Source organism: Idiotropiscis lumnitzeri, chromosome 14, assembly GCF_059441095.1.
Source record: "Idiotropiscis lumnitzeri isolate Australia: NSW breed Sydney's pygmy pipehorse chromosome 14, RoL_Ilum_1.0, whole genome shotgun sequence".
Taxonomy (NCBI): Eukaryota; Metazoa; Chordata; class Actinopteri; order Syngnathiformes; family Syngnathidae; genus Idiotropiscis; species Idiotropiscis lumnitzeri.
Window position 1 is genome coordinate 17,619,893 of NC_142404.1, and position 25,410 is coordinate 17,645,302.

At 43.0% G+C, this 25,410-nt stretch overlaps 1 protein-coding gene across 3 annotated transcripts; it reads right to left on the reverse strand.

Moving 5' to 3' along the window:
• Nucleotides 1-283: 283 nt before the first annotated feature.
• Nucleotides 284-24,729, reverse strand: pde11a (phosphodiesterase 11a). 3 transcript variants are annotated; one of them, XM_088315549.1, is made up of 21 exons: nt 24,226-24,729; nt 23,223-24,149; nt 22,708-22,866; nt 17,478-17,567; nt 16,906-17,046; nt 16,758-16,822; nt 15,939-16,071; nt 15,623-15,698; nt 12,722-12,789; nt 12,560-12,652; nt 12,018-12,068; nt 10,272-10,418; nt 9,950-10,057; nt 8,670-8,779; nt 8,008-8,098; nt 6,318-6,418; nt 6,075-6,152; nt 5,928-5,991; nt 5,773-5,847; nt 4,602-4,685; nt 284-2,398 (listed from the first exon to the last, which is right to left on the reverse strand). In XM_088315549.1, exons 2-21 carry the CDS (start codon nt 24,015-24,017, stop codon nt 2,180-2,182), a joined length of 2,748 nt encoding a protein of 915 aa, XP_088171675.1. In that variant the 5' UTR covers nt 24,018-24,149; nt 24,226-24,729; the 3' UTR covers nt 284-2,179. The 3 variants fall into 3 exon arrangements, 2 of the variants coding, with proteins under 2 accessions (XP_088171675.1, XP_088171674.1); XM_088315548.1 differs by having other exon boundaries at nt 23,223-24,729; XR_015846527.1 differs by lacking the exons at nt 284-2,398; nt 4,602-4,685; nt 5,773-5,847 and having other exon boundaries at nt 5,929-5,991; nt 8,008-8,093; nt 23,223-24,729.
• Between the last annotated feature and the right edge of the window lie 681 nt (nt 24,730-25,410).

Below are 25,410 nucleotides of genomic sequence, written 5' to 3' on the forward strand. Positions count from 1 at the left end.
TTGTGTCTCGGAATGTGTTGAACAAGTTTATATGGGTCGAACAAAACAAAAAAATGAAAATAAAACCTAATATGCTGGGGGGTCGGGGGGCTTAGAGGTTTTAAATCATGACATAAGGCTGTCTCTGATTAAAATTAGCTTTTGACCAGTTTTTTTTTTTATTTTTGCTTTTGATCCACATTTAATTGAGGTTTAGAGTGTAGCTACAATTTTGCCCACACGAGGGCAGCACGTTACTGAGAGAAACTGTTAGCAGCCTCACATCGCTGAAAACAAATCCAGGTCATGTAGCAGCATTATGTTTATTCAAAATTTAGTACAGAAAGTCAAAAACATTGCACATCAGCGTCATCATGCCTGGTCTTTCTCTTCCATTTAAAATCCAAAAAACACAAACAAACACGTTACATCATGTAACTTACATGTCCCCAAAAAAATGACAGTTCGAGAGGGGAGGGAGATTGATAGAAAAATAGAACGGTAATATTCATAATCAGCACAACTTCATGCAGTACAATTGAAGACATGCGTTGGTATGGAAATCCGAGGTATTCGTTAGACTCCCACGCTTGCTACATCCTCAGAGTTGTCTTTGAATGCAACACGAGAGTCATTAAAAAACATGCAACTTAAATGTTTCTCAATGAAAAACTCACATTAAGAACCATGCTTGGCGAGGTGCACAAGGTCACAAAAAAATTAAAATTAGATGCCAACAAAGTACAACACAATTAACTCATAAGGCAAAAAACGTAAACCACTGAAGGGTAAAGATTGGCTTGTGACCCGGTGGGAACTTCAGTACTACTACGAAAGGTGAGTCAGTCAGAGTCATCCTTGGACGTGAAAAGTTCTAAGACGAAATAGTGAGGAGGGAAAAAAAAGGCCAAATGTCCGAGAAATAAACTTTAAGAATCGTTCCGTGAGATTGAATGGTTTACTTGAGCAGGAATACACGGCAACATCATCAAGGCACATTTTGTGTGTGTGTGTGGATGAGGATATTTCCATCAATTTATAGGGTGGAAATTGGGTCCAGTTAGGCCCAGAAGTATTTGGACAGTTTATGTTTTCAATAATTTTGCCTTTGTACGCCATCATCATAAATCCGAAACATCTCTTTCAATTTAATTGACAGACATTCGGACATTCTCCAGACGTGAAACTTACAAGCAGTGGCGACTGCTCAGTTGAGGGCGCAACCACAAACAGTGGACACTGTGTCTTCGTTTATGACAAAATAAAAATGTTTCAAAATATATTTACACATGTCATTTGAAATGAGCATATGCGCACTTAAAACTGCTGAGTCAATCTTTGAACTCAACTGTCGAGTTTACATAACTAGGTCAATTGTACCAACACTAAATTCAATTATTAATCCATCCGTAGGGTAAAAGAGGCCCCGCCCACAACATTAAACAAACTGCAGAGACTTCATAATTCAACTTAAAGTTAGAGTTTAAGTTTCACAACTATTGTGTTGGAAAAGATTGGCCTTCTTCAACTCACATTTTTTGTTTCCAATTCTCGCTTTTTCAGTCACTGCCAATTACTACTTTCCTATGAGTCATGGATTCAGCATCTTTGTGTAGCATCTTCGAGTGTTACAAGTGCTATGCTACAACGGATTTCATTCCAAATTGGAAAATGCCAAGTTGTTGTTGTTGTTAGTGGCAAAATTATTCATAAAAAAACCTAAACAGAAAAACAAATAAATAAATAAATCCATCACAGGTGCCATTTTCCGTTGTGCCCATGTCCAAGGAGGCCATGCATTTTTCATGGAGAATCTTTCAAACAAGGCACAGGAGGGGGAGGAAGTTGCGCAAGAACAGTCGCGGCGGCAACGCTTCATCCTTCGACGGCCAAAATTCGGTGACAGCACTCTTGAACGCAACGTGCGCCTCAGGAGCTTACGATATATACACATTGACAAAGAACATCCGTCACGCAGGCGCCGCCTCTCCAATATTCGGGCGGTGCCTCGTTGTACAATTGCTACACAGCAGAAGTCAGCGAAGCCGACGCAGCGCACCCGCGGCCACCGTGACAACCTTCACACACCTCCGGCAGCTTTTCTGCTCTTTTCAGAGGAGCAAAAAGGTCCGAGGACCCCTCGCCTTCCCTGCACAAGTCGCAGGCCGTAAGAGGAAGTGAGAGCTCAACGAAAGGCTCGCTAGCCCACTGGTGTCGAGGCGGCACGGTCGGCGCTGCTGCTACGGCAGGGGGAGCCGCCCGTCTTGGGCGCCGTGCAGCCGACGGGCTCCGAGGGGCTCGCCGGGGCCGAAACGCTGCGCTCGTGTTGCCGCTTATTGTTCAGCTCCTCCCATTTGGATCTGTTGGCTTGGATCATGTCGAGCATGGGCTTCAGTTTTGGATTTAACTTGACCAGAGTCTGCAGAGAAACAAAAGAGAAGCAACAAAAGTGAGACAATGCACTCCAGGCCATTTCATTCTCTTTTGCTCTCTGTGGGTAACTGCTCTCCCCTCCCCTCTCTATTCACCAAAAATGAGGGGGGGTGAGTTAATTCGAGGCAATTAACCGTTAAGAGGCTTGTTTACTTTGCAAGTCGCCAATCATATTGTGCCCTCAAAGAAAAAAAACAAATAAGAAGAAAGAAGAAGAGCTCACTACTGGTGAAAGCCGGTTCTTGAAACCTTGACTTTTTCCAAACCACGGTAAAACGTCAAGCCAACCCAAACCTTCTCTGAGTATTATGCTAGCTATCTATATGTTGCTCCACCGTTTGTGTTCAGATAGCCGACTGATTGCGTAAAGGGTTGTAACACCATCACATGGATGCTATTTGTTAGCCTGCATGTTAGCATTAAGCTAACCTGACTTCATTAAAGCTTTGTGTGTGTTTTTTCTTTTGTTTTTAAGTCGACATGTATTTCTTTTTATGTTGAATTTGACCGTAAAAATCAAATGCAAGTGTCGCTAAGCAGTTTGAAGCCCCACTCGCTGTTGCTTCCAACTCTTCCTGTCCTTTCTTCGTTGTGTGGGGCCGCCAAGCCCCTCGCACCAGGTTGTCATAGAAACAGCCTCGTGAGCGTCACCGGCATGTAACCATTTTTTCGACTGTGGCAAATTCTGCGAGACAATCACATACATGTGTCATACGTGTGCTTCTTGTGCAGACAAAGGAAGTTCATTAGAAAAAAAAAGCGGGCGATTTTGTCCCAGTTTGAGATGTCAGGTGAACTCTGCCGACAGATTTAAACAACATAATTGCAAATGTTGCTTTTACACACTCTTTGGAGAGTGGAATGTTTTTGTTTTTTTCGGTTCTGTTGATGTCCACTCGGCACCAAGTAGAACTTGAGCACATTATTCCAGCCATTATTCATCTCCATCCAGGCGCTGCGCCGAGTCTACTCGATCCATTAACTCAGCTTCGGATGAAATGAATTCCACTCACACGACCGATGAAAACCTCGGGAGGTGCATTGCCGGCACACTTTTGGCTTTTGTCTGCCCTAGGAAATAAACACTCTCGGACATCTTTATTGTTTTTTTCACAAGGTCATGCAAAAGAGCTTTGAATGCGTGCGTATATGAATTGATAATTGCGATGGGACAGCGAAGGGTCCCAAACACGGATTTCTGACTCGTACACATCCGCCATGGAATGTTGTCACTGTGCCTCACTGGAAGAGCGAGGAAGAAGCGCAGGACGGTTATATAAGGGGACGATTAATATTCCATGGAGCATCAAGCCAGCGCCAGGAGAAAGAGATCAACAAGATCAAGAAGGAGACCTTGCAACCATTGCCTCCCCGCTGCCTCGCATCTGCCTCGGTTCTCCCCCTCTCGTCTAATTGGCGGCGGCGTGATCGTGAGCTCCCTATCTGCATCCTCCAAACATCAGCGGTGCGCGCGGTGAAAAGCGCCCCCGCGCACGTAACGCAATGTCGACTTTGATGCTTTGAACGCAACGCGCGCCATCCGTTCTTACGCGCGTCACCTAATTGAATAAACGGGACGCTGGACATGATTGGTGTCGCCCAGCCGTGATGGCTTCGCTCGCGCCTCATCTCGCTTCGCCTTCCGCCGCCCACGCAGCGGCAGGGGCGGTCGCGTGGCTCATTGACGTCATCGGCGAACGCACATTTTTCTCACAGGCCGCACGCATTCAGCCTCAAAGAGAAAGTCGGCAGTACAGAGAAGTAAATGAAAAAAAAAAAACAAAAGGAAAAAAAATGGCGGTTCTTGATTCAAATCACGGCTCTAAAAAAATTATTTAAACTGTGGCTCGTCTGATTGTGCCACGAAGTTTATCGCTTCATGCGCCGCGCATACGAATGACAAAACAATGGCTTAAGATACGGCACAGACGACAGCAGATTTTAAGACAATGTGCCAAAAAATTGGCGAACATCGCTGCAGAGTAGTCAAGTCGTCATATGCGACTCGTCGACTATTCGGTTCATCACATCGAGTGAACACTGAAATGATGGACAGGATTCAGGACTCTCCCCAATGGTGCCCCCTACTGGCTTGTTGTCAAAACACACCGCACGTTTTTAGCATTTGGAAAATTTTGCACATTTCAGATTTGCTCAGTTTGCTTCTTTCTTTTCCTGAACTGGTTTACCTCATAGAGCGGCGCACAAATTCCATCGATCCACTCCAATTGAAGACCGGGCAGCTCGTCTTTTCGGTTTCGGTCAAAGATGGCCTGAAAGACAAACGGAGGTGTGAGTCGTTCAGTTCAGGTCTTGTCGCGTGGACGGAAGTCGCAAATCATTTCTCATTTTCTCCGCCACCTTTTTTCTTCTGCAACGTTTAATAAGAGTCTTCACAGAGGCTGCGCTTCAGAGATAGCTGCTTCAACTCACTGCACAATTGAATATTTTATTTGCAACACCCACGCTTTAAACTGTACAAGTTGAACATAAAGAGCACGGCGGGTGGCGGTGCGTCGTATTAAAGCGCGGCCAATGTGGCCCGGCTTGATTAGGCATTGTGCTTAATTGCACAAGCATGAAAAGCGGCGGTGGTTCTTCACAAATGTCTGCGTACGTTCTCAGTCCTTGAAAAAGGCGTAACAATAGAGGTTGGCCTTCAAAGAGTCACAACGAAGCAGTCAGGACACGACGGAATTCAAAACGCATCAGTAACTTAGACTGAAGCGATTAAAAAAAGTCGTGAATTTGCAGAGAAAATCAGAGTCGGTCGCTCAAGATAAAAATTGTGTGCTTGAGCATGCTTTGATTATATTATCAAACTTTATTAGAATGAGTCTGTTCATTTTTTTCACACCTCGCAACATTTTGGCATGGGTTCGTCGCTCAAGACTTTTCATACAAAATGGCTGAACAACTCGGCAAGCACATTTCCAGATATTTCCATTCGACTTAATTTTGTTTTTGACACTTATTTGACGGTTTAGAACATTTTCAGAACCGAATGTGATTGGCCTTAGAGAGTCTATTGTTTTTACACCTGCTTTATCAACAATCAGGCAAAACATTAAAGCAAATTAACAAATACATGAATAAATAAATAAATAAATAAATAAATAAATAAATAAATAAAAATAATGATAATAACTCCACATACAGTCATTGTCCAAACTCGTGGCAACAAAAGTGAGTACACCCCAGTGTGAAAATGTGAAAAGGCTACAAGAAGATTGAAAACCGAGCTGAAGCACAAAATTTTTGTCAAATATTGACAAAACTGTACTCACAGTGAACTCACTTTTGTGAGACAACATAGCTGGATATTGGGCAAACATCACTGAAATGTTCTTCTCTACTCACCGAGGGTGTGAGCTTCAACTCTGAGCGTTCCCTGTCGCCCTGCTCAAAGAACTCGCTGGTCACTAACTCAGCCACCTGGAGCGAGGGAAACATAAAGAAATGTTTCCAAGCACATTTTGAGCCCTGCATCACACAGGCGAGGCTGAATAGCTCACCTTGCGCGATATTTCCCAAGGCTTGGTGACTGCGCCGAGATCACATGCGGTCATCATCATGGATCTCAGGAGGAAAAGGATGGTCTGCGTTATTTTTGGGGATTTTTAGCGAAAAGGAACCTTTTTTTTTTTATCATGCAGTTTCACCTGCACATGTCTCTGTGGGCCTTCACGTTCCAGTTATATTCCCCTTTGTTCACCAGTTCAAAGAAAGTGTTTCTGTTCCTGAATGGGGAGAAGTAGCAAGTGTAAAACACACAAAATCCACAAGGGGGCGGTGTGAACCAAACTAAAGCCAGGACCGGTTGAAAACTCTTTCAGGATGATATCGTGATTTCTCCTGCACAACCGCCCGATTTGTGATTTCGAAGCCGATAATGTGGCACGTACTCAAAGTAAAGAGTGAGATCAGTGGCCAGAATAGACTGTTTGAGCAGCTGCATGAGGTTGCTGTACTCCGTGGACGACAGGTTGGAGAAGATGTTGTGACCCTGTGAAGACAAAGAGAGTCAAAAAAATGTTTTGGCCGCTTTGGCTGGTTAGCATGTTGCGCTAATAGCCGATTAGCTAACACTATAGTTCACTGCTATTTGTGATGTTGGAGCCAACTAACTAACTAAATACATGTCGCTTTTATATTACTCTTTATTAATAAATAACCCTTGTAGGACTGTTGTATAGAAACAACATCACACTTAAAGTCATGAAGAGGCATGTGACCTCATTCCTATGGCCAAATTAAAGCAGTGATCAGATGTGGGCACTTGACCCTTTTTTGACAGTCAGTCCCCCGCCCTCAGGTTGCGATCTTGATGTCGTTTCGGCCTTATTCATAATAATTGTCGGTCTCCACCCCGTTACGGCACCCAAGCATCGCTCTCACTTGCAAAATGACGCAGAAGAAAACGGATTGAGGGGATGTAAATGAGTATTTTAATTTGCATTCCAACTTGATTAGTTTACTTTTAAACTGGATCCATTCATGAAGCACTTTTCACATTCTGTAATAAAGCAAAGTGAGAATGGCGGCAGCAAAAGAAGCCATGCAATGAGAAGAATTAATATATAAAATTGTATATTGTAATTAATGATTGGTGCAAGCCAGCAGATAGAAACCTGAGCCTGGTCTTCTCTTTGAATTAGCCATACGATTCATTTATATGCTAATAGGACAGCTCTGGTTCAATGACGTTATCGAGAAGAAACCATTAGGATATTCAAAGAAAACATTTGTCAGCTTTGTCAGCAGCGTGATAATGAAGGCGACTAAGCCTCTGTCGCTCAGCTGCACCCGCAAAACATCTTTAATTACAACTTCAGAAAAAAAAACAAGTCACCTGCTAAGATGTCTCTCGCTCAACCAATTACCACTAAATCAATCGCTACCATAATTGCATTGATTTAAGGGCACTATGAGCTTTTGTTTAGCTTTTGTTTTGTTTACTCATTTCACATATTATTACAGTGGCCACATGTTTGCCGTCTGGCTCAAACGACATGAAATCCTTTCATCTTTGTAAATGTAAAGTAGGCTGCAAAAATAAACGGCGGATGCAACTATAAACTATACGAACCAGAATGTTGCTGCACATGCATGTTAGCGATGATTTCCATTTTGTTTTTTGTCCATTTTGGTTTTAGCTGCCAACATGAGCAACTGTCATTGCAGCTATTTTCTCGTCACAATTATCGTAATTATTATTGCAGATTTAGTAACACAGGTCAAACATTTTTCATTCTGCGGAAATCACAAGTGCTCTATGCCACCGTTGGTCACCATTTAGCTCCGCCCCTGCGTATCCCCACCCAAACAAAAAAATAATCGTGAGCATCACTACGTTGTAATGCCATTCACAAGACAACGTGGGAGCTTAAATTTGCACTGCCAAGATCGTACAAAACTAGAGCAGCCAATCTATGGAGAGGGTTAAAACCACACCCGTAAATGCACTTGATGAACGGGCCACGTGCAAGTCAATGTGTTGCGTCCAAATGTAGCGTTGTGCGGTCATTGACGGGGGAACATCTGGAACGCTGCATTGTAGCAGCAAAAAAAAAAAAAAAAAGCAAACGCGCTCACCTCGCTTTGCAGGATCATCACAGCGTGGTTGAAGTGGTGGTGCTCCAGAGTGGCGGAGGTCCCGTAAAGCAAAGCAAGAGCCGAGCCTGTCCTGACACACACACACACACACACACACACACATAATAAAACAACATCAAATACCAACATCCATTGAGTCCAAAATGGGGGGTTTGTGTGTGCCAATTCCCATACCATGACTTTGAATTGAATTACTTAAATCTGATCAGGGTGTGGCCAGTTATAAGAGGGCGTGGTTTATAAATAGACGTTAACACTTTGTTGGTTAACTGTTTCGCTTGCAAATGTTTGTACTTGTTGTGTCTTTGCTTGTGCGACGCGCATCGTGTTCAGCAAACGACATTTCGCACGAAGCCACAACAGCGCTTGGAGAAGTGGAAGTAAAGTGTGCTCATGAGAATTTGAATCGTCGTTTCCGTCTCCCGCCGCTAACGATATAGTACGACTCGTAAACATAAAGCAACCGATACGTCGCCCGCTCATCGAAATGTCCCCGTCAGTCAGCCACTTACGTAAGTCTTACGCAACTTGCCACTTGACTTTTGCTGATCCGTCGACTGCTTGCAGGTGGCGAAACACTCTCAACAGCGTGTAGGAGGGATGCGCGTTCATCAGAGGAAAGAAAAGTCGGAGACACTTACTTTGCCTGGAAGGCGTTGTTGGTGCCCCGGTGATCCAAGTCGTGACACACGCAACCCACGATGAGCGCTAAGATCTCCACTTCTGTCAGAGTCTCCTGGAAGCCGGCCGTCTGATCGGAAGATGAGAAAACAAAGCCAAACATGCACACTCGGCATTTTCGTTCTGATTTGAACAAGCTGTGAGAAGGATATTAAGTAGAAGTGGCAAAGGCTCGCCAGAAGAAGAAGAACAAACCCGCCCCAAAAATGGAGCAGTGGGACAAGCAGATGTTTACATTTTGCGACGTGGATGAATGAGTTCAAGAGTGCTGAGTGAGACACTTCAGAACATTGGTGGGGAAAGCGGCCAAGATAAGAAGAATTGCTATTTTCACGAGCCATATTCGCGTTCAAGCTAAATAATAAATACAGATTGACTTTGTTGGGAAGACATCGTGTGTCGTGTTTTTGAGGAACACGCGTGGCGACGACGTGACGGGATTTTAACGTTTGCTCATTATGGTGGCGCTTGGAGGGCTCGGCAATTTTTGAAGCGGCACTTTGGTGTCAAATGTTTGAGAACGACAATCTTGCTGTCACCATGGCAACGACACAATTAAAAACACTCGTCTTATTACAAGCCAGTCTAAATATTGAGCCATTTAGAAGCCGCCACTTTCAAGAACTCCACATATCGTTGCGAGTTGAATTTCTTCATGAAATCAACTGGATTTAATTAATATTATTAATGAGTCATTAAAAGTGTCAAGTCAAGGGAATACAAGCCATGCGATTCAGTTTTCATTTAAAAATGAGTGAACGTTAACTCCAGATAAAGATGTACAACAGCATAAAAAAAAATACATTTATGCTTTTTACCCTGCTACATTCTAAATTAAAGTATTTATTACTCTTCATGCATCGAGTCACAAGTAGAACTCCAGTGCTGATCGATGACAAACTAATTACATTTTACTTTTGTTAACATCCATCATCAATACGTTTTCATTTGCTGACCTGTTCTCGGGAGATTTGAGTACAAAATGTAAAGAACTGAAATTATTAAAAAAAAAAAAAAAAAAAAATCAATACATGTGATGAAAATATTCCGGCCTTACCTGATGTGCTTTGAAATTATAATAACAGAATATTGCAATCTCAGTGCAGCTTGTGTAGCGCATGAGCTAATAACAGACTATTACTCGCTCCGCATGTCATTTTTATATAAAACAATTTCCAGGTTGTGTTCTCTTTTGCCAAATTAAAATAAGCTCCGGGAGACTTTCGAGTTTTCTCCTTACCGTGAGCATGGCAAACATGCACTGGCACACATTGAAGGCATGCCTCCAGTTGTGGTACAGAACCATTCGGTAGTTTTTCCTCACAGTCAGCAGCCATCGGCACAGCGTCTAGAGGGGGGGGGGGGGTAACACACAACAAGACGAGTTGGGGGGGAGATAAGTGAGGATTTTTCGCATTTGCGACGTGACTGCATCCGCAATCAGGTCAAGCCGTCCGTAACAAACAAAATACAAGATAAAATGGCTTTGCTGTTCCTGACGGCCTACCACTGGATTTCAGTGTTGTGAAAAAGGTCCTTAAGAACATTGGGCGTGTCCTCACCTCGTAGTCGATCTTAAACTTGGGAACCATTCCCAGCTCCATAAACATCCTCAGAGCGGCCGTTATCATGGCATCCACGTCCAGCGAGAAATCGTCAAAGGAGAGCTTGTCGATGCCCAGCTCGCACACCAGGGGGATGTTGGCGGCCTGCCGCGTGGAAAACGCCCAGAGGGACAGAGGAAACGAGTTTTAGAAGACCGCCGAGGTCACGGGATGCGTCGAGGGCTCGCATTAATGAGGGAGGCCGAAAACCAGATTGCGCTCTTTACTCTTACGGCTGATTTGATGCAAAATGCGACATCGTTAGTCAAGCATTTGCTCATAAACGATCTCGGTCGAGCATATTCGTAGTCAAGTGTGGTTGAACGAGAGCTTCCTTAGTGCTGTTAACTACGTGGATGACCGGAGCAGCACGTCATTTTGGAAAATGCACACATTTGTCATGGTTGGAGTACATATACGCGTGTGTGTGTGTGTTTCGTCAGAATCTCCGCACTGATGCTCAACACTCAGGTGTATCTTGACCTCTCTCTTAATTCGTTGCTTGAGGTTTCTGCAAATGTCAGCCAGGTTTATTTACTGACGCCACTGGCTCTTGCAGATTAGCGCGCTCAATAAGGATCCATATGTAGAGCAGTTATGAAAGAAGTGGGTTGTGGTGGTGGCGGGGCTAGGGCTGGGGTGGGCTGGGCTGGGGGCGATGATGCACAGCACACTGCTGAAGAGATCACACAGGCGCACAAGGGGGGAGTTTTATTTTATTATTTTTTTAAAGATGTGGGTTCCTATTTTGCTGTAATGGTCACATGGGAAAATCATTCACTTGGAAATGTGGGAAAATAGGGCATACTATATTTCAGAAATGTCAAAGCAATTAAAAATGTCAAACATCTTTTGTGTTTTATGAAGAATTCACATAATATATATATTAGCTGCAGCAACTTTTTTGGGGAAAAAAAAAAAGATATACAAGCCGCACCAGACTGTAAGCCGCAATTTTCTGTCGAGTTGTGGGAGGCACATCATCAGATGGTTAAAACAGTGCCTTTTAATACGGCAACAACTTTGCTAATTAAAACAGAACAGACCCAAGACAAAAAAAATCAAGATGCATTTAATGTATTTTCTGAACTATAGAGCGCCCCTAGTGGTGAAAAAGAAATCCACAGAAAAGCTGCACCGTTGTATTAGCCGCATGGTTCAAAATCGAGTAGCGGCTTATCGTCCAGAAAATACGGTAATTGTCTAGTGATTGCTGTTTTTTGTTTTTTATTTCGCAATTGTTTTATTTTCATGGTAAAATCAGTTTGTTATCCACTGTATGTCGTCTATGCGCTCATACAGGAAGTCACAAAATATGTACCAAACATTTGCCAAACAAACAGTAGTAAAGAGCCAAGTAAAAATTAATGAGTGAAAAAATATATATATCATATCGCACGATGCTCCAGAAAGTCTAACGAGTTCTCATCTGTACCGGCATCTTATTGCTGAAAAAAAATATAATGGGCTTCTCCTTGGCTTACGCTCACCGGCTCCACCAAGGTTCATCGTCCTAGTCTGTTTTTCATCATCCGACTGAGCAGCAGACAAACAAACCAAGACATGTTGGTGAATATAAATATAGAAAATCATGCATCTCCAGTATTGTCCTTTTGTGGCAAAATGCAAAAATCGCCACCAAGCTTTTGATGGCCAAACGATCGGAACAGGTTTGTTACTGCAATGTGCTTGCATCGCATTTACCTTGAATTTGTCAACTTCAGTCTTGGAGCAAGTGGCGTGGTAAGAGAGTACCTGAAAAATAATGACACCAGTGACACAAATGCTTTTTTTTTTTCAAATTCAATAAAGTATGCGTTGCGCAGCTGAAATCAATATGTTATTGCTTTTATTCACTTTAATTTAATATTTAATGTTTTTTTTTTTTTTCTCCGATGAGGTGAGGTGTCCAAAACACTCCATCCATCTGCTCCTGGTCCGGCCCCTCTGTCAAATTTTAGAACCCATTGTGGCCCCCCCAATCAAAAAGTTTTCCCACCCCTGACGTTTTTAATATTTTCTATGCCTACATTGAGAAAAAGGGTTAATAAGATCATTCTTAACGGGGAACATTTAGTCCAAAAGTAAAAATAAGTACATTTAGTCATCCTTAAAACGCCAGCTTACACTTTTTGGCGAATTTTCTGCATCATTTTCACTGTCCGTTAATTGAATAAAAATACACTTTAACTCCAAAATGGTCAAAGTATGAATCATTTAGTGTGAAGTAAGTACACAATTCTTACATCCAGAGCCACGGATTGCTTGGCCCACGATTTCTTCACCTGGTCGTACATGATGGTGTTGTTGATGCCCAGACCACAAAAGATCACAAAAGCCTCACAAAAACAAAAAAATATCAGAACAACCTCCACGTGCAACATTTTGAATGCGGCTTCGGGCAATACCTCAAAGAGACGCTGGTCTGCATCATCAAATGGTTTCCCATCCAGGCGGTTCAACACTTGGGCGACACCTGAACAAGAACAAGTCCAAATTTGCAACAAAGCTGCGATCCAGCTTCGCCGGGGATGATACTGCAAATTATGCTCCAAAAGGATGATTAAAAAAAAAAAAAAAAAAAAAAAGCACAATGTATTCAGAAAACCCTCACAAAATGCTGAGGCATCACAAAAAAACCACTTCTTGCATATTGTGAATTTTTTTCACTGCAAGATAATATGGCGGTTTAAAGGACAAGTGCAAAATGAACATTCAATTAAACGTGTCAACGAAAACACAGCGGGACAGAAGCCTTTGGAGTATTCAAGCGACTTCTGGCAGTGTATGATGCAAGTAGAAAACACATTGAACATGAATATTTCATCCATTTCTATGGTTCCGGTGTCGGAGAACTGCCGCTGAAGATCCAGGCGTTAAAAACGCAAGCATACTCAAATGATCATTTGGTTTAGGTCGCCATTTTCATCTTGAGGTGAGCATTTATCAGCCACTGTACAGCTGACAAATGAGGCAAGCAATTTGCAAGCACCGCTCTAAGCAGTTATGCGAAGCTTATTGATTGAATTCAAAGGGGGCTGTTGGCGCTTGGCTCGGGCTGGAAGTGGGGGGGGGGAGCGACGCGCGCTCCGCCGAGTGCCATGTGAGTTCAAGGGGGGAGAGAGGCCCGAGTGTCCCGTTTTTTTTTTTTGCGCTTACACATTCTGACGGCGGACTGCAGTTGGGGTTTTTGCCATGAACCTTCTGTTCACACTAATTCAGACAGAAGGGCAATTTGCACGCTGACCTCAGAAAACATTCGGCACAGCTTCAAGCAACAATATGTCGTGCGGTTTCGGCTGTAAATAACAGCTTCAAAAATCATGAAGAAAGTATCCCGAGCTGCCATTGCCATAGTCACCCTGGATTACATTGATTTTGTGGACAGCTTTCATGTTGTGGTCGTATTAGCATCTGCGCTAACATGACCCACTCAGAAGGCATTAGCGAATAAAGCGGCTGCTTGAGGCCCCCTGGGGATGAGTGGGCCACCAAAAAGGGTAAATATTCAATTGAACAGCGTAAACATATCCACTGGCACACTTTCTGATCATGTTTTGTTGGCTAACTGAAGCATTCGTTCATTTTTGTCGATGTGGCTTATGCTACGATTAGGCTAACTATGTTCATGCTAGCCACGGCCATCTCGTCAACAAAGCCAGATGGACATAAAATAACGTGGGAGGATGACATGGCTAAACGTGACGAGCTGTGTATAAGCAACTCTTTTTGAAAAAAAAAAGACCTTTCTTCTATGTTGAAAAAATTAGTTGTTGACTGCGAGTACAGAACGATTTTTATACTGTGAATGAACATAATGGTACAGAAATTGTTAAAACAGTGCCTTTTAACACGGCAACAACTTTGTTCATTAAAACGGAACAGACCCAAGAGAAAAAAAAATCAAGATTTATTTAGCGTATTTTCTGAACTATAGAGAGCTTATTAACAACTTTTTTCCCCATCACAGTTTTTCAGGAGGTGCTTCAATTAACTGTCCTAACTTGGTCCAACTCTGAAATGTGTTCTATTGTTGTCTTAATGACACCCGCATTTATGAGGATTTCATTTCGCATGAGCCGCTGCTTACCTTGAGAGATGCCACAAGAACATTCATTCACGAATCAAAAGTAACCTTGACTTGAGAATTTCATCTTCCGCTGATTTGTTTCTATCATTCTTTTTTTCACTCCAGGTTCCTCAGGTGCCACCCACACACGCCACTTTTTTTTTTTCATTCGCTTGTTCTGCTCTTTTTTTTTTCTCCGCTTCCTGTCCCTGACAAATGCATTAACACCCACGCAAAAGAAAGCACACAAAGACACACACTCGTCTAAACTAGCCATTTGCAAACACGCTGATTCCTTTTGACTCCATGAAAATAACGACATCCTGTTTGAGATTTCAGATCAAATCCTGTATCGCGAAGGTTGCGAATCGTTGCCACCTCACAGAAGTATTAAACCTCGACACCAAAGAGAGGATCAATGATTTATGGCAGTGTCGGTGTGTGGTGTTGTCCCGGCGGCTGATTTGCAAGGAGGAAACACCACCAAAGTATCGACTGAATCTAATAACAGAAACGCAACCTCTGATATAGCTTCTGTCACCAACATTTGTCGACACACAACAACAACACGAGAGACAAGGACCAATTAAAAGTACTTATGAGGACCGATCGTGACCACAAATGCTGAACATATTTACTCATCCTCCTAGCATCATGCGTCAAGACACCCGGAAGAGTAGAAGCTGTTGATTAGTTTTTGAGACTTTCCCATTGCAAAAAAATGTTCAATTACATCATCTTCAAATCATATTCAGTGTATAATTTTTTTAATTTGTGATTAGAAGTGCGTATGGGCAAAGCTTGCTGACTGGGGTGGACATTTTCTGCTAATGTTAGCATTTAACGAGCAACTGCACTTAGCAACATGATTCCGCTAGCAAGCTAGCTGCATACGGTGTAATAAATATATTGAAATCTTTCCGGAAGCTTTTTATGTCAGTTGATATTTCACATTGACAGAGTGGACATGATGAGGCTGGCAAAAATCAACTCTTCACGTAATGTGATGAAAATTATGACACATAACTGTGAGGATTTATTTCGTAACAGGCAAGTTTTTCAGGATGCATTATAGAAAAATAAAAGGTTTGTAATAGAACATAAGTGATCAAAATGACTCTTTTGTGGAAAATAAAAACAGGTCAAAATAAATAAAAGTCACCTCCACCCCCCCCCCCCAAAAGAAAAAAATAAAATAAAATTATGATTTATTATAAGTGAATTTTATTTCTTGACTTACCGATGATTTGGTGATCGCTGTTCCATATAGGCACGCAAAGCACAGAGCGAATATGGAAGTCCGAGAACTGGTCAGCCTAGAAAGGACATTCATATAAAAAATAATTGAACATACAATACGAACATACAATACAACAGTATCGACTTACTAAGTCCAAAGTAGGTCAATTTCATTTCATTTCAAATTTTTACGAGAGGTCCGTCTTGTCTGTTATTTCTACAAACTACTGACCAGGTGTTTGTACAAATGACCCGTCTAACATGACGTGGCGTCACTGAGTATCATTTAAAAAAAAAAAGGATTGCTGTGTGGTTACCTCAGCATCAAAGCGAGGATCCTGGTAGGCGTCGCTGATGTTGACAGGAAGTCCCGTGGATGCAACCAGCTCTGCAATGCTGTTGTTGATGAGCCAGTCAGAGTAGGAAGACTTTTCCAGACTGTCCTTCAAACTAAAGAGAAAACATAAATCATGGCAGATGAAGTGAATATGAAACATCTGCCTCTTATTTTTTTCAAAGTAAGAAAAATCCATGTTGACATTTCGCACGGCCGTTCCCATGAAAATGTAGCACGGCTATGCAAAGTGTGTTTTATATATATATATATATATATATATATATATATATAAATCATAGTATAGTATTTAATTTACATAGTGTTAAATGAAAACCTTACTAATGGTGTTTGATGAAAACAGATAATCTTTGCAACTCCGGCAACTCCGTTATTGGAGCTCATTGGCGAAGCATAGCAAATGTTGTGGGCGGTGTACAAAGTGTTCATCAAAACGTTCTAAACAATAATTCAATCTTTCCACACCCAGCCATGCCTAGCGGTGGTGAGAATTCTCCAAATCAAATTAAAGACGGCTCCCACCATCAGCCTGCTTTTCAGTCCTCCCACAAGCACACGAGTATCCTTTATTTTTATTTAGTCCTTGATGAAAAGCGTTTGAGATTCAGATGCAAAATATGGAGAAATATGACACAGAGGAAAGGTCATCCGGATGAAAAGAGAGGAAATGAAAAGCAAAACTTGATTTTTTTTTTTCTTTCCCATTTGGACACATTTAATGGAAAAAGGTCTTTCGGCTTTTATGGACAACAAGAGCAAAGTCAAATAATCTTTTATGTACCTTGTTTCAGCGTCAGCACTGCACTTAGGTGACAATAATTCAAAAGACTTTGTGAACTTCACCACCTGAAACATTCAAAAGGGACAAATCAGTAAACTAACTAAAGTGTTGTCGGAACACAAAATGTTTGTATAAAAAGAAACGGTACCGGTGACTCAATGTCCTCCAGCAACTGAACAGAACAGCGCTCGCACTTCAGCAATGTTTGCGCACGATGCATGATCTTTCTGACAATTTTCTCCAGATCCGTCTGTTCCTCAAACAGATCGTTGACGACCTCAAGGAGTGCCTGGATATCGGAAGCGAACAAACACGCTGACAATACAACTGCCAACGGGTTTTGATGCCGCGGCAGTGAATAAGAACGCATTCGACAGGTTGCTCTGTAAACAATAAAGACGCTTTGCTTCGTATCATTGTTATTCTTGAGCGATGAACAATGCGGCATGATTAGCTTCCCCAGTCAAAGCATATTAAGTCCTTGATGTATGGCAGAGCCAATCCAATCTCATACCAAGCACATAAAACCATTTCTCTCCCACAGAATTGTGTTCTCATAATGTTCTCTCAACGTGAAGAAGTGCATCTCATAACGTTCCCTCCGACCGAGCCCTCATCTGAAATTAGGCCCATCCCCCGCGCAGGTGATCGGCGAGCGCCAAGGGAGGGAATCGCTGATTCTGAAAAAGGGAAATTGGGGCGGGGTCACGAGCTACGTACCCGACTCCTGTCGTATTCTTTCCTCGAGGCAGCAAAGAGTTGAGCGTTGGAGATGGCTATGCCGCAGAAGGGCAGGTACATCTGCAGCACCTGCGAACATAAAAAAGAAAATTTGTCTTATCGTCCATCAGCAGCAGCAGCAGCAAAGCGAATGTTCGGTGCCCGATGGCACCGAATGACATCTATCACCTCATCTCCAAACATCTGTTTTCAGAGATGAACAAAAAGCTTTCTGGCGGGATACGCCAACGACGAGAGCGGCAAACTGCACTCAGAGCGCATTGTCCTCATGGAAGTTGATTGTGACCACTTGAGTCGATTCATGTAGCTTCTGACAGTGAATCGGTACAGTCCGTAATCGGTACAGTCCTTATTCCGCTCCAACCTCTATTATCTGTTAACCATGGTGTGCCACAAGGCTCAATGCCAGTCCTTTTCAACATTTTAAAACACCTGTAAATGTGGATTGAAATGACTCAGTAAATTTCATAGAGTAAAATTTAAGTAAAATATTCCATGTAAAATTCTCAGAGTACATTTTACGCAGAATTTTACGCAGAATATTTTACTCTCAAATTTTACTGTTTAATTGGATGAAAATTCTGTACTCTTCGAAATGTACCCAACTCTACCTCAGTACACATTAAACCATCCCCCTTCAAGTCAGCTTTATCTGTCAATAACCAGAAGCCGAAACCTGGATGTCACCCTGCATTCCATCATTCCTGCAACACCTCCATCAAGTAAAACATCAAAGTTCCACATTTTTTCCATATCTTGTTGACGAACTTAATTGAGAACTTTAAGTGTGTTTTAATCAACTTACATATCGGAACACATTTCATATTATTTTCATTCTAGAAAAATGCCCCCCCCCTCCGTTTTTAATCAGTGCAAAGAGAAAAAAAAAATTTTTGATGATGTCACGACTTGCTGGATTCATCAATTTAACTGACATTTTACCATTTGACTGAACAGTCTGACTTATTGCGCCTTGGGCTGATACAATAAACGCGCTCATATATTCTATACATAAATAATGTAATCAAACAACATTTCCTACTTCCTGCCGTGCTTGATTCATAATGCACGTCAATGAAAGCACACACTTGACTTGGCACGGAGAAATGCTTAATAACAGTGCACATGGCTTGAAATCAACACACCAAAACTATAAAGTGTCCGCACTCGTAACTTAAAATGAATAAAATTTAGGTCGAGGGCCTCCTCTTTTGTTACCGCAGTGTCGACAACAAATACACAAATATTTACCAGCCCTGAGTCCAACGTGAAGGTGAGGAAGGCGCAACAATACATGAATGGCAAGCGCCTCGGCTGCAGCTGCTGATATGCGTCTCCTCTTCCGGGATGACACAATGTATCGATTACTCATCAGGCCACAAATGAAGACGTGCGAAGCAGTGCCGTCTGCTTTGTGAAAATACGCTACTCTTGAGCAAAGTGATTTACGGAGCCACTTCACTGCAAATGGACATGCAGGAAATACGGATTCGATTTTAGAGATGACTGCTGTGTATTTGTATTGTGTGTGCTTAAAATGTTTTGGTGGGCAGGAAGTAATATGTGCGATATACACAATTTGGTACTTTTTATAGTATATAGATAGTAACTTTTTTTCGAGGCTATCATTGGTATTTATGTGCCTTCACTAGTCGAAATATGGCATTCTGGTGAATATTGCGTTTGTGGAATATGAGATTAAGCAGCAAAATCCACCTGTGTTCAGACACCTCAGGGGGCGGCCATTTTGTCACTTCTGTCGACTAAAAATGACATCACAGTTGCTCGGGGCTTAGATAACAACCAACGACGTGTTTTCTGACGCCGAGGCAAGACTGGTGATTAGCTGAGCCCTGAGCAACTGTGATGTCATTTTCAGTCGACAGAAGGCCTGCGATGGCCTAAAACGGGTGGATTTTACTGCTTAACTCATATTCCACAAACGCAATATTAATCAGAATGCCATGTTTCCAATTGTGGGCATGCATGGAACAAAAAATTGGGCTTGACTTCCCCTTTTTAATCTTACAGCGGCGAAATACAATAAAAGCACCTCTGTGTACGATCTACTGCATGGCTCCAGGTATTTAGGCATTCGTTCAATAATTTTACCAAGTCAAGCACCTTGCTCTGTTTTTTAAATGATGCTGATGCTATTTCAGCTGTCCTCTGGAATTCTCTAATAACGATCATCCGGAAAGGCAGCAGTCATCAGGCAGGGCAGAGAAAGATTCATTAGTGAGGAGGACTTTAGGGATCTGGCTATGGATCCGTCTGCGCTACGAAGAGGCAAACGCAAGAAAAGCAGCGCTCGCGCTAATTACGTTCTGTCGGGCAGGCCATTAGACAAGGTTGCATTACAAACAGAGGTTTGGCCTCCAGACATGCCGACTGACCAGCAGGAAAAGAGTGCTTTAATAACAAAGGCCGGCTCACTTACTCTACGCGCAATGACTCGGTGGTCCGCAGCTGCTGTTTCATACGAGGCATGCCGTGAGAATTTACAAGGTTGGCTCTTCATTTGGCCGCAATTAATTCATGAACGCAAACGAGCGGGTCATTTTCGACCGAGTTCTGAGAATTGCACACGTGGGAAGGTGATTGTTGTTAAACCAATAACCATTGGCACGCTTGTTTTGCGTCGGCAGCTTCCATTTCGAGAGCGTGAACGCTGACGTTAAGAATGAGATATGAAGAAAAAAAAAGCGTTGATGGCTCAGTTGTGTTGATTGTGAGCAACATTTGGGGCCGAGGCAAGCGAGGCGATTGCCGAGCGACGCTTTTAATGCAACTTTCTCAAAAGGCAGCACAGAGCAAAGAACGTGTCGTGCTTCTCCTGTTCTTCTTCCAATACAAATAGTGCGGTCTTGACTTAATTGAACCTCGTTCTCCCCTCCTGTCTTAAAATAACCTACTTGATCCCAACTGATGCGCGTTCAAGAGCACGCCATTCCACTTCAACCGCACCGCTGTTAGTGACAGGCGACTTTTAAGCTGGCTTGGTCGCCGGTTCTTCAACGCGGTGATTTTAAAATGGAGAAGCGGCTCCTCATTCGTCGCATCTCACAGAAACAAATCATCCGTGCGAACATGCGAGACGTAAAGTGACACAACGAAGTAAGCTTCTGCACATAAGACAACGAACGATAACGCAATTATACGTCGACGGGAGTCATTACGAAAACTCCCCAAAGGCCTTCCATCCTGCGGAGGATCATCACGACACAATTAAAGCGGCGGCGTGGGATTAAAGCCAACCGGCGCGTGTTTGGATAGCCTATAAGGTTTCGACGTGCAAAGACAATTGAAAATCTTTGTAATGACATCTAATATGGCGGCATTGTCTAACACTTTGCGGAGCGAAACACATTTTCTTATTACGGAGCCGCTTGCTGCGTTGTGTGTTCATGTTGCCATTACAATTCATTACTAATTCATCCATAGACAAGCGTAAGTGTGTTGTGAACGGTAAAGCCACTCACAAGCTTTCCAAATTCCCCAAAAATTTGACCCATATTCATAACATTTGTTTTTGTTCCATGAGACTCGCCTGAATAAAGAAATTCTCAAAGGCCATATGAATATGCAAATTACATGTTTTTTTTTTTTTTTTTGTTTGCAGAATAATACAACATAGTGAGTAGGATTTTACTAAGCCAATTTTTAGGGGGAGAGCACAAGGGCAACAAATTCTGTCTGGCAGGAAATTACCATACAAACGAACGCGATGGGCAAGGAAAAAAAAATTCAAGCGATCATTTCTGTCTCCTCGTTCGATCTCATTTGTCTAAATTGGAAATTGGGGAAATAAAAGCACATCAGACAGAGAACATACCGCAGCTTTCCCGGTATGTAGCACAAGTGGTGTGAAATCAAATCGACACAACATTGTCATTCATATCAACCAAGCAATAGAGCTCCTCGGTCTCATTTTCTCATCACAGTTTTCGCCAGGAAAATCCCCCGGAGGCAATCTAACTGCCAGCGTGGTAACGCCAAACTCAAGCTCAACGCTGATCACGCAGGCCACGTAAAAATAAAATGTATAAAGACACCAACTGAGTGTGGTTTGCTCCAACGTTTGGCAGGAACTGTTGAACACGCCGAGACGCTAAGCATCGGAGCCACGATTCCGCATGTGTGAATTATTGGAATAATCTATAGTATGTCATAAAGCATGGAGGGGGGGTGGCAAACTAGAACTACCAAACATTGCCTCCAGTTGTTCGTGTAAGGTGGATAATAGTTTTATGTCATTATGATTGGCGAAAGAGAGCACTTAACCGCCATTGGCGACTTGAAGACTGCTAACAAATATCAACGATGACTTAAATATAAATTTACTTTGAATAAACATTTTTAAAAAATACTATTAATGACAATCAACTGGTCATTTTTGATTGACTCACTTGCTGGAAGAGAAAAAAAAATCTAGATTTATTTAGCGTATTTTCTGAACTATAGAGCACCCCCTACTGGTGGAAGAAAAATCCACAGAAAAGCCGCACCCTTGTATTAGCCGCATGGTTCAAAATTGGGAAAAAAGTAGCGGCTTATAGTCTGGAAAATATGGCATTGGAAAAAAAAAAGAAAACAAAAACTACTGCTTACGTATCTGAACTGTACTGCAAATTAGATACTTTGCGTAAAAGCTTTCCCAAAAGTCTTTCAAGGGAAGAACCAGTTACAGAGATTCAGCTCCTTGCAAGTGAAAAAAAAAAGAAATTTGCTCTTTGTGAATTATTTATTTTTTTGGAAGTTACTTTGACTGCTCTCGTGCTCAATTCGAAGGTTTGCTGAAAAATGTCTGAAATTGTGCTGACCACCATCTTATCAGGCTAAAAGGTTGGCGAAAATAAGATTTTTTTAAATGAGCCTCCGCACCAGTAGGTGGCAGCACTGTGTCGTTCAGTTTTTCAATCAACTTCACACATGGTCACGTTCTGTCGATGTGGTGTCCAAGTACCCACTTTGCAACGGTGATCGGTGATCACCCTGGTTAACTAGCGTCCACTTTGCATCATGGAGGCATTAGAAAGTGACAAAAAAATCCATCCTTTTGAGTACCGATAGGTGGGATCATTGGCAGCGAGGCAAGAGCATATGAAAATCAAACAAAGGCAAATAAGCGGGTAATATTGATATGGTCCGCAAATGTCAACGTGACAAGAGCGCCACACGCTCCCCCCCACCGTAATGAAAAGATTACCTTTTCATCATCTTCGGTGAAGATTTCCACACTTGAGGTCTTGTTGATGGCCTGAGCCACTCCGATGATCTCGCCATCACTGTTGCGAATGGGCATGCACAAAAGCGACTTGGTCTTGTAGCCCGTCAGCTTGTCAATTTCATCACTGAACCGACGATCCTGCGAGCCCCACAGACAAGAACAGGACATGATGAACGTGCCAAGATCGCAGCGTTTTCTCAGAATTAAATGTCATTTTAGCGTTCTAATTCTCATGACACCAGATACTAAAACTAGATAACTTAGCAGAACCCCATATATATATATATATATATATATATATATATATATATATATATATATATGTATATATATATATATCATTTCCAAACCATACATTTTGGTGACGATTCATCACAGTTTTCTGGATTTGTTTAGTTCATGTTAAGCATTTTAGACTGTCCCAGTGGATGTAACTCGACAGATTTTAATGCGTTGATCATCATCATCATCATCATCATCATCACGGAGATCACCTGGTAGGCGTCCGGAATGTTGACCGTCTCCCCGTGCTCGGCCACGTATCCGATGATCCCTTTGCCCCACGGCACCTGCACTTCGTCCGAGTTCATGGAAGGCAGCACAGTGGTGCCCGCGTGCACGTCAAAGAACTTGGACACGAGCGTCTTCTTGTTTCCGGTGCCCTCCACCAGGAACAGAGAGCACCGGTCCGCGTCCACCATGATGCACACGAACACCAGAATCTTGTAGCTGAGGCTCGTCAGGTCCAAGTCGTTGGAGATGTCCTTGACGAGCTCCAGGAAGAACTCCCTCTCGTTGTTCTCCTTGAGGTAATATTTGAAATCCACGGCCGTGGACGGGTACTGCGGGATGTTGACTCGGGACTCGAGCAGCGCGCTCAAGATGTGCGCGGTGGTCGGCGGCAGCGAGCTCGCCTTCCTCAGCAGGGCTCTCCTGCGCATGCTGCTCAGCGGCTCCTCGGCCCGCGAGTTGACCTGCTCGTCGTACGTTCGGTTGACATTGACGGCTTTGGAGCGGGCGAAAGTTTTGCGCAGCTCCTTCTGCGAGGCTCTCCGCTGCAAGCCGTCGCATTTGCTCGCCCAGCTGTCCCTCAGCGCGGCGCCCTTCTCGTCCCTCGGCTCGGCCGGGGTCGCGGCCGCCGGACCCGACTTGGCCGCCTGGTGGTTCTTCAGCCACTTCTCCACCATGCCATAAGTGCCCTTTCGGTTCAAGTAGTCCTCGAATAACTCGGGGTGCGAGTCCAGGAAAGTTTCCACGTCAGAGAAACACACCATATTGGCCACTGCCATACCTGGTCTCCGGATGCTCCAGATGCTCCACGGCGAACCAAAGCCACCAAGTCGCGCGGGGAAGGATCATCTATGAGGCTGGGCTGGAGGTCCAGGTTAGAGAATCCCCCGAAATTACACAGATGCGTCTGGCTGGAAACACCCCTTGAGCCAACATCTCATCTCAAGCTTCCACTCCGAGGATGCGCTTCTTTGAAAAGCATCTTACCTCCTCCCCCAAGTTCAACCGCACTCCGCGCTGCTCACTGAAGGGGTGCAAGAGCCGAAGAAGGCGGACGGACCACAAGAAACAAGCAGTGGTGGAAAAAACATCAGAGATCCACAAGCCAGCGTCGGTGCGGCGCGTGTGCGTGTGTGCGTGCGAGCGTGAGTGTTGTGTGCAAACGCCAGTGTTGCCTGTGGTTGGCTCGGCCCGCTGACGTGGACTTCGTCATGAAGCTGAGCTTGCAGACACTTCGGCTCGATCCGGCATCCAAAGCCTGTGGACATGTCAGCGACTCGCTCTCTTCCCGGAAACGCTCCAAAATGCCTGCAAAGTACGAAAACACGTGTATTTAGCTCAAACAATTATTTATTCATCAGACTTCATTTATTCATTTGAATTCGGGAAAAGGCCACTCCCACGACGATGACTGCAATTAGAATGAAATACATATATAAAATACGTGTTAACATACGTACCTCGTATTGAGCGTTATTATGCGAAGGCATTTCATAAGTGGAAGAATGCTGGCTTCTTGACTTCACGCAGTTGCTTTGTTGAACACTAGAGAGCGCTGTTGTACATTAACGGCCATCTATTATTGAAAGACTAACATGCAACACTAAGCACCACATAAAAAAAGTACCATCATGACCAACATTAACCTTCTGGGCCCAAGTGGTCATAAAAAGTTGAGGCAGATGTTTTATTGCTAATTAATGCATAGTTAATATTCTTGCAAACCACTGTAACATTATGTCAAATTTGAATATATCATTTAACACGATATTGAACTGTTAAGGCATTTTCCCAAAAATATTCCGTTGTCAGATTTCAAAAGGTTGCAGTTTGAAAATGGTCAAATCATTCAAGAACTGTCACTAATGTGCGATAGTCAGCGTATTTGCTTTTGCTCAACAACATAACATACTTGCCTTGACATGGGGTTGTTTGGAAAAGATACAAACAGGGAACTTACTGCCTTTAAATCCAATGGAGGAGGTCACACTTTTGATGACCAAATTGTCTACAAATAAAGTCCACAAAGAGCATACAAGTCTGTAATGGGACTGAAAGCTATTTATACTTCTAATCAACCTCAACAACTCAATATTTAAGGGTTTATACAAAAGAAAAGTGAGGTCGATTTCAAGGTCCCATGACTAACAAGAGCCAGAAATAGTTAATTGC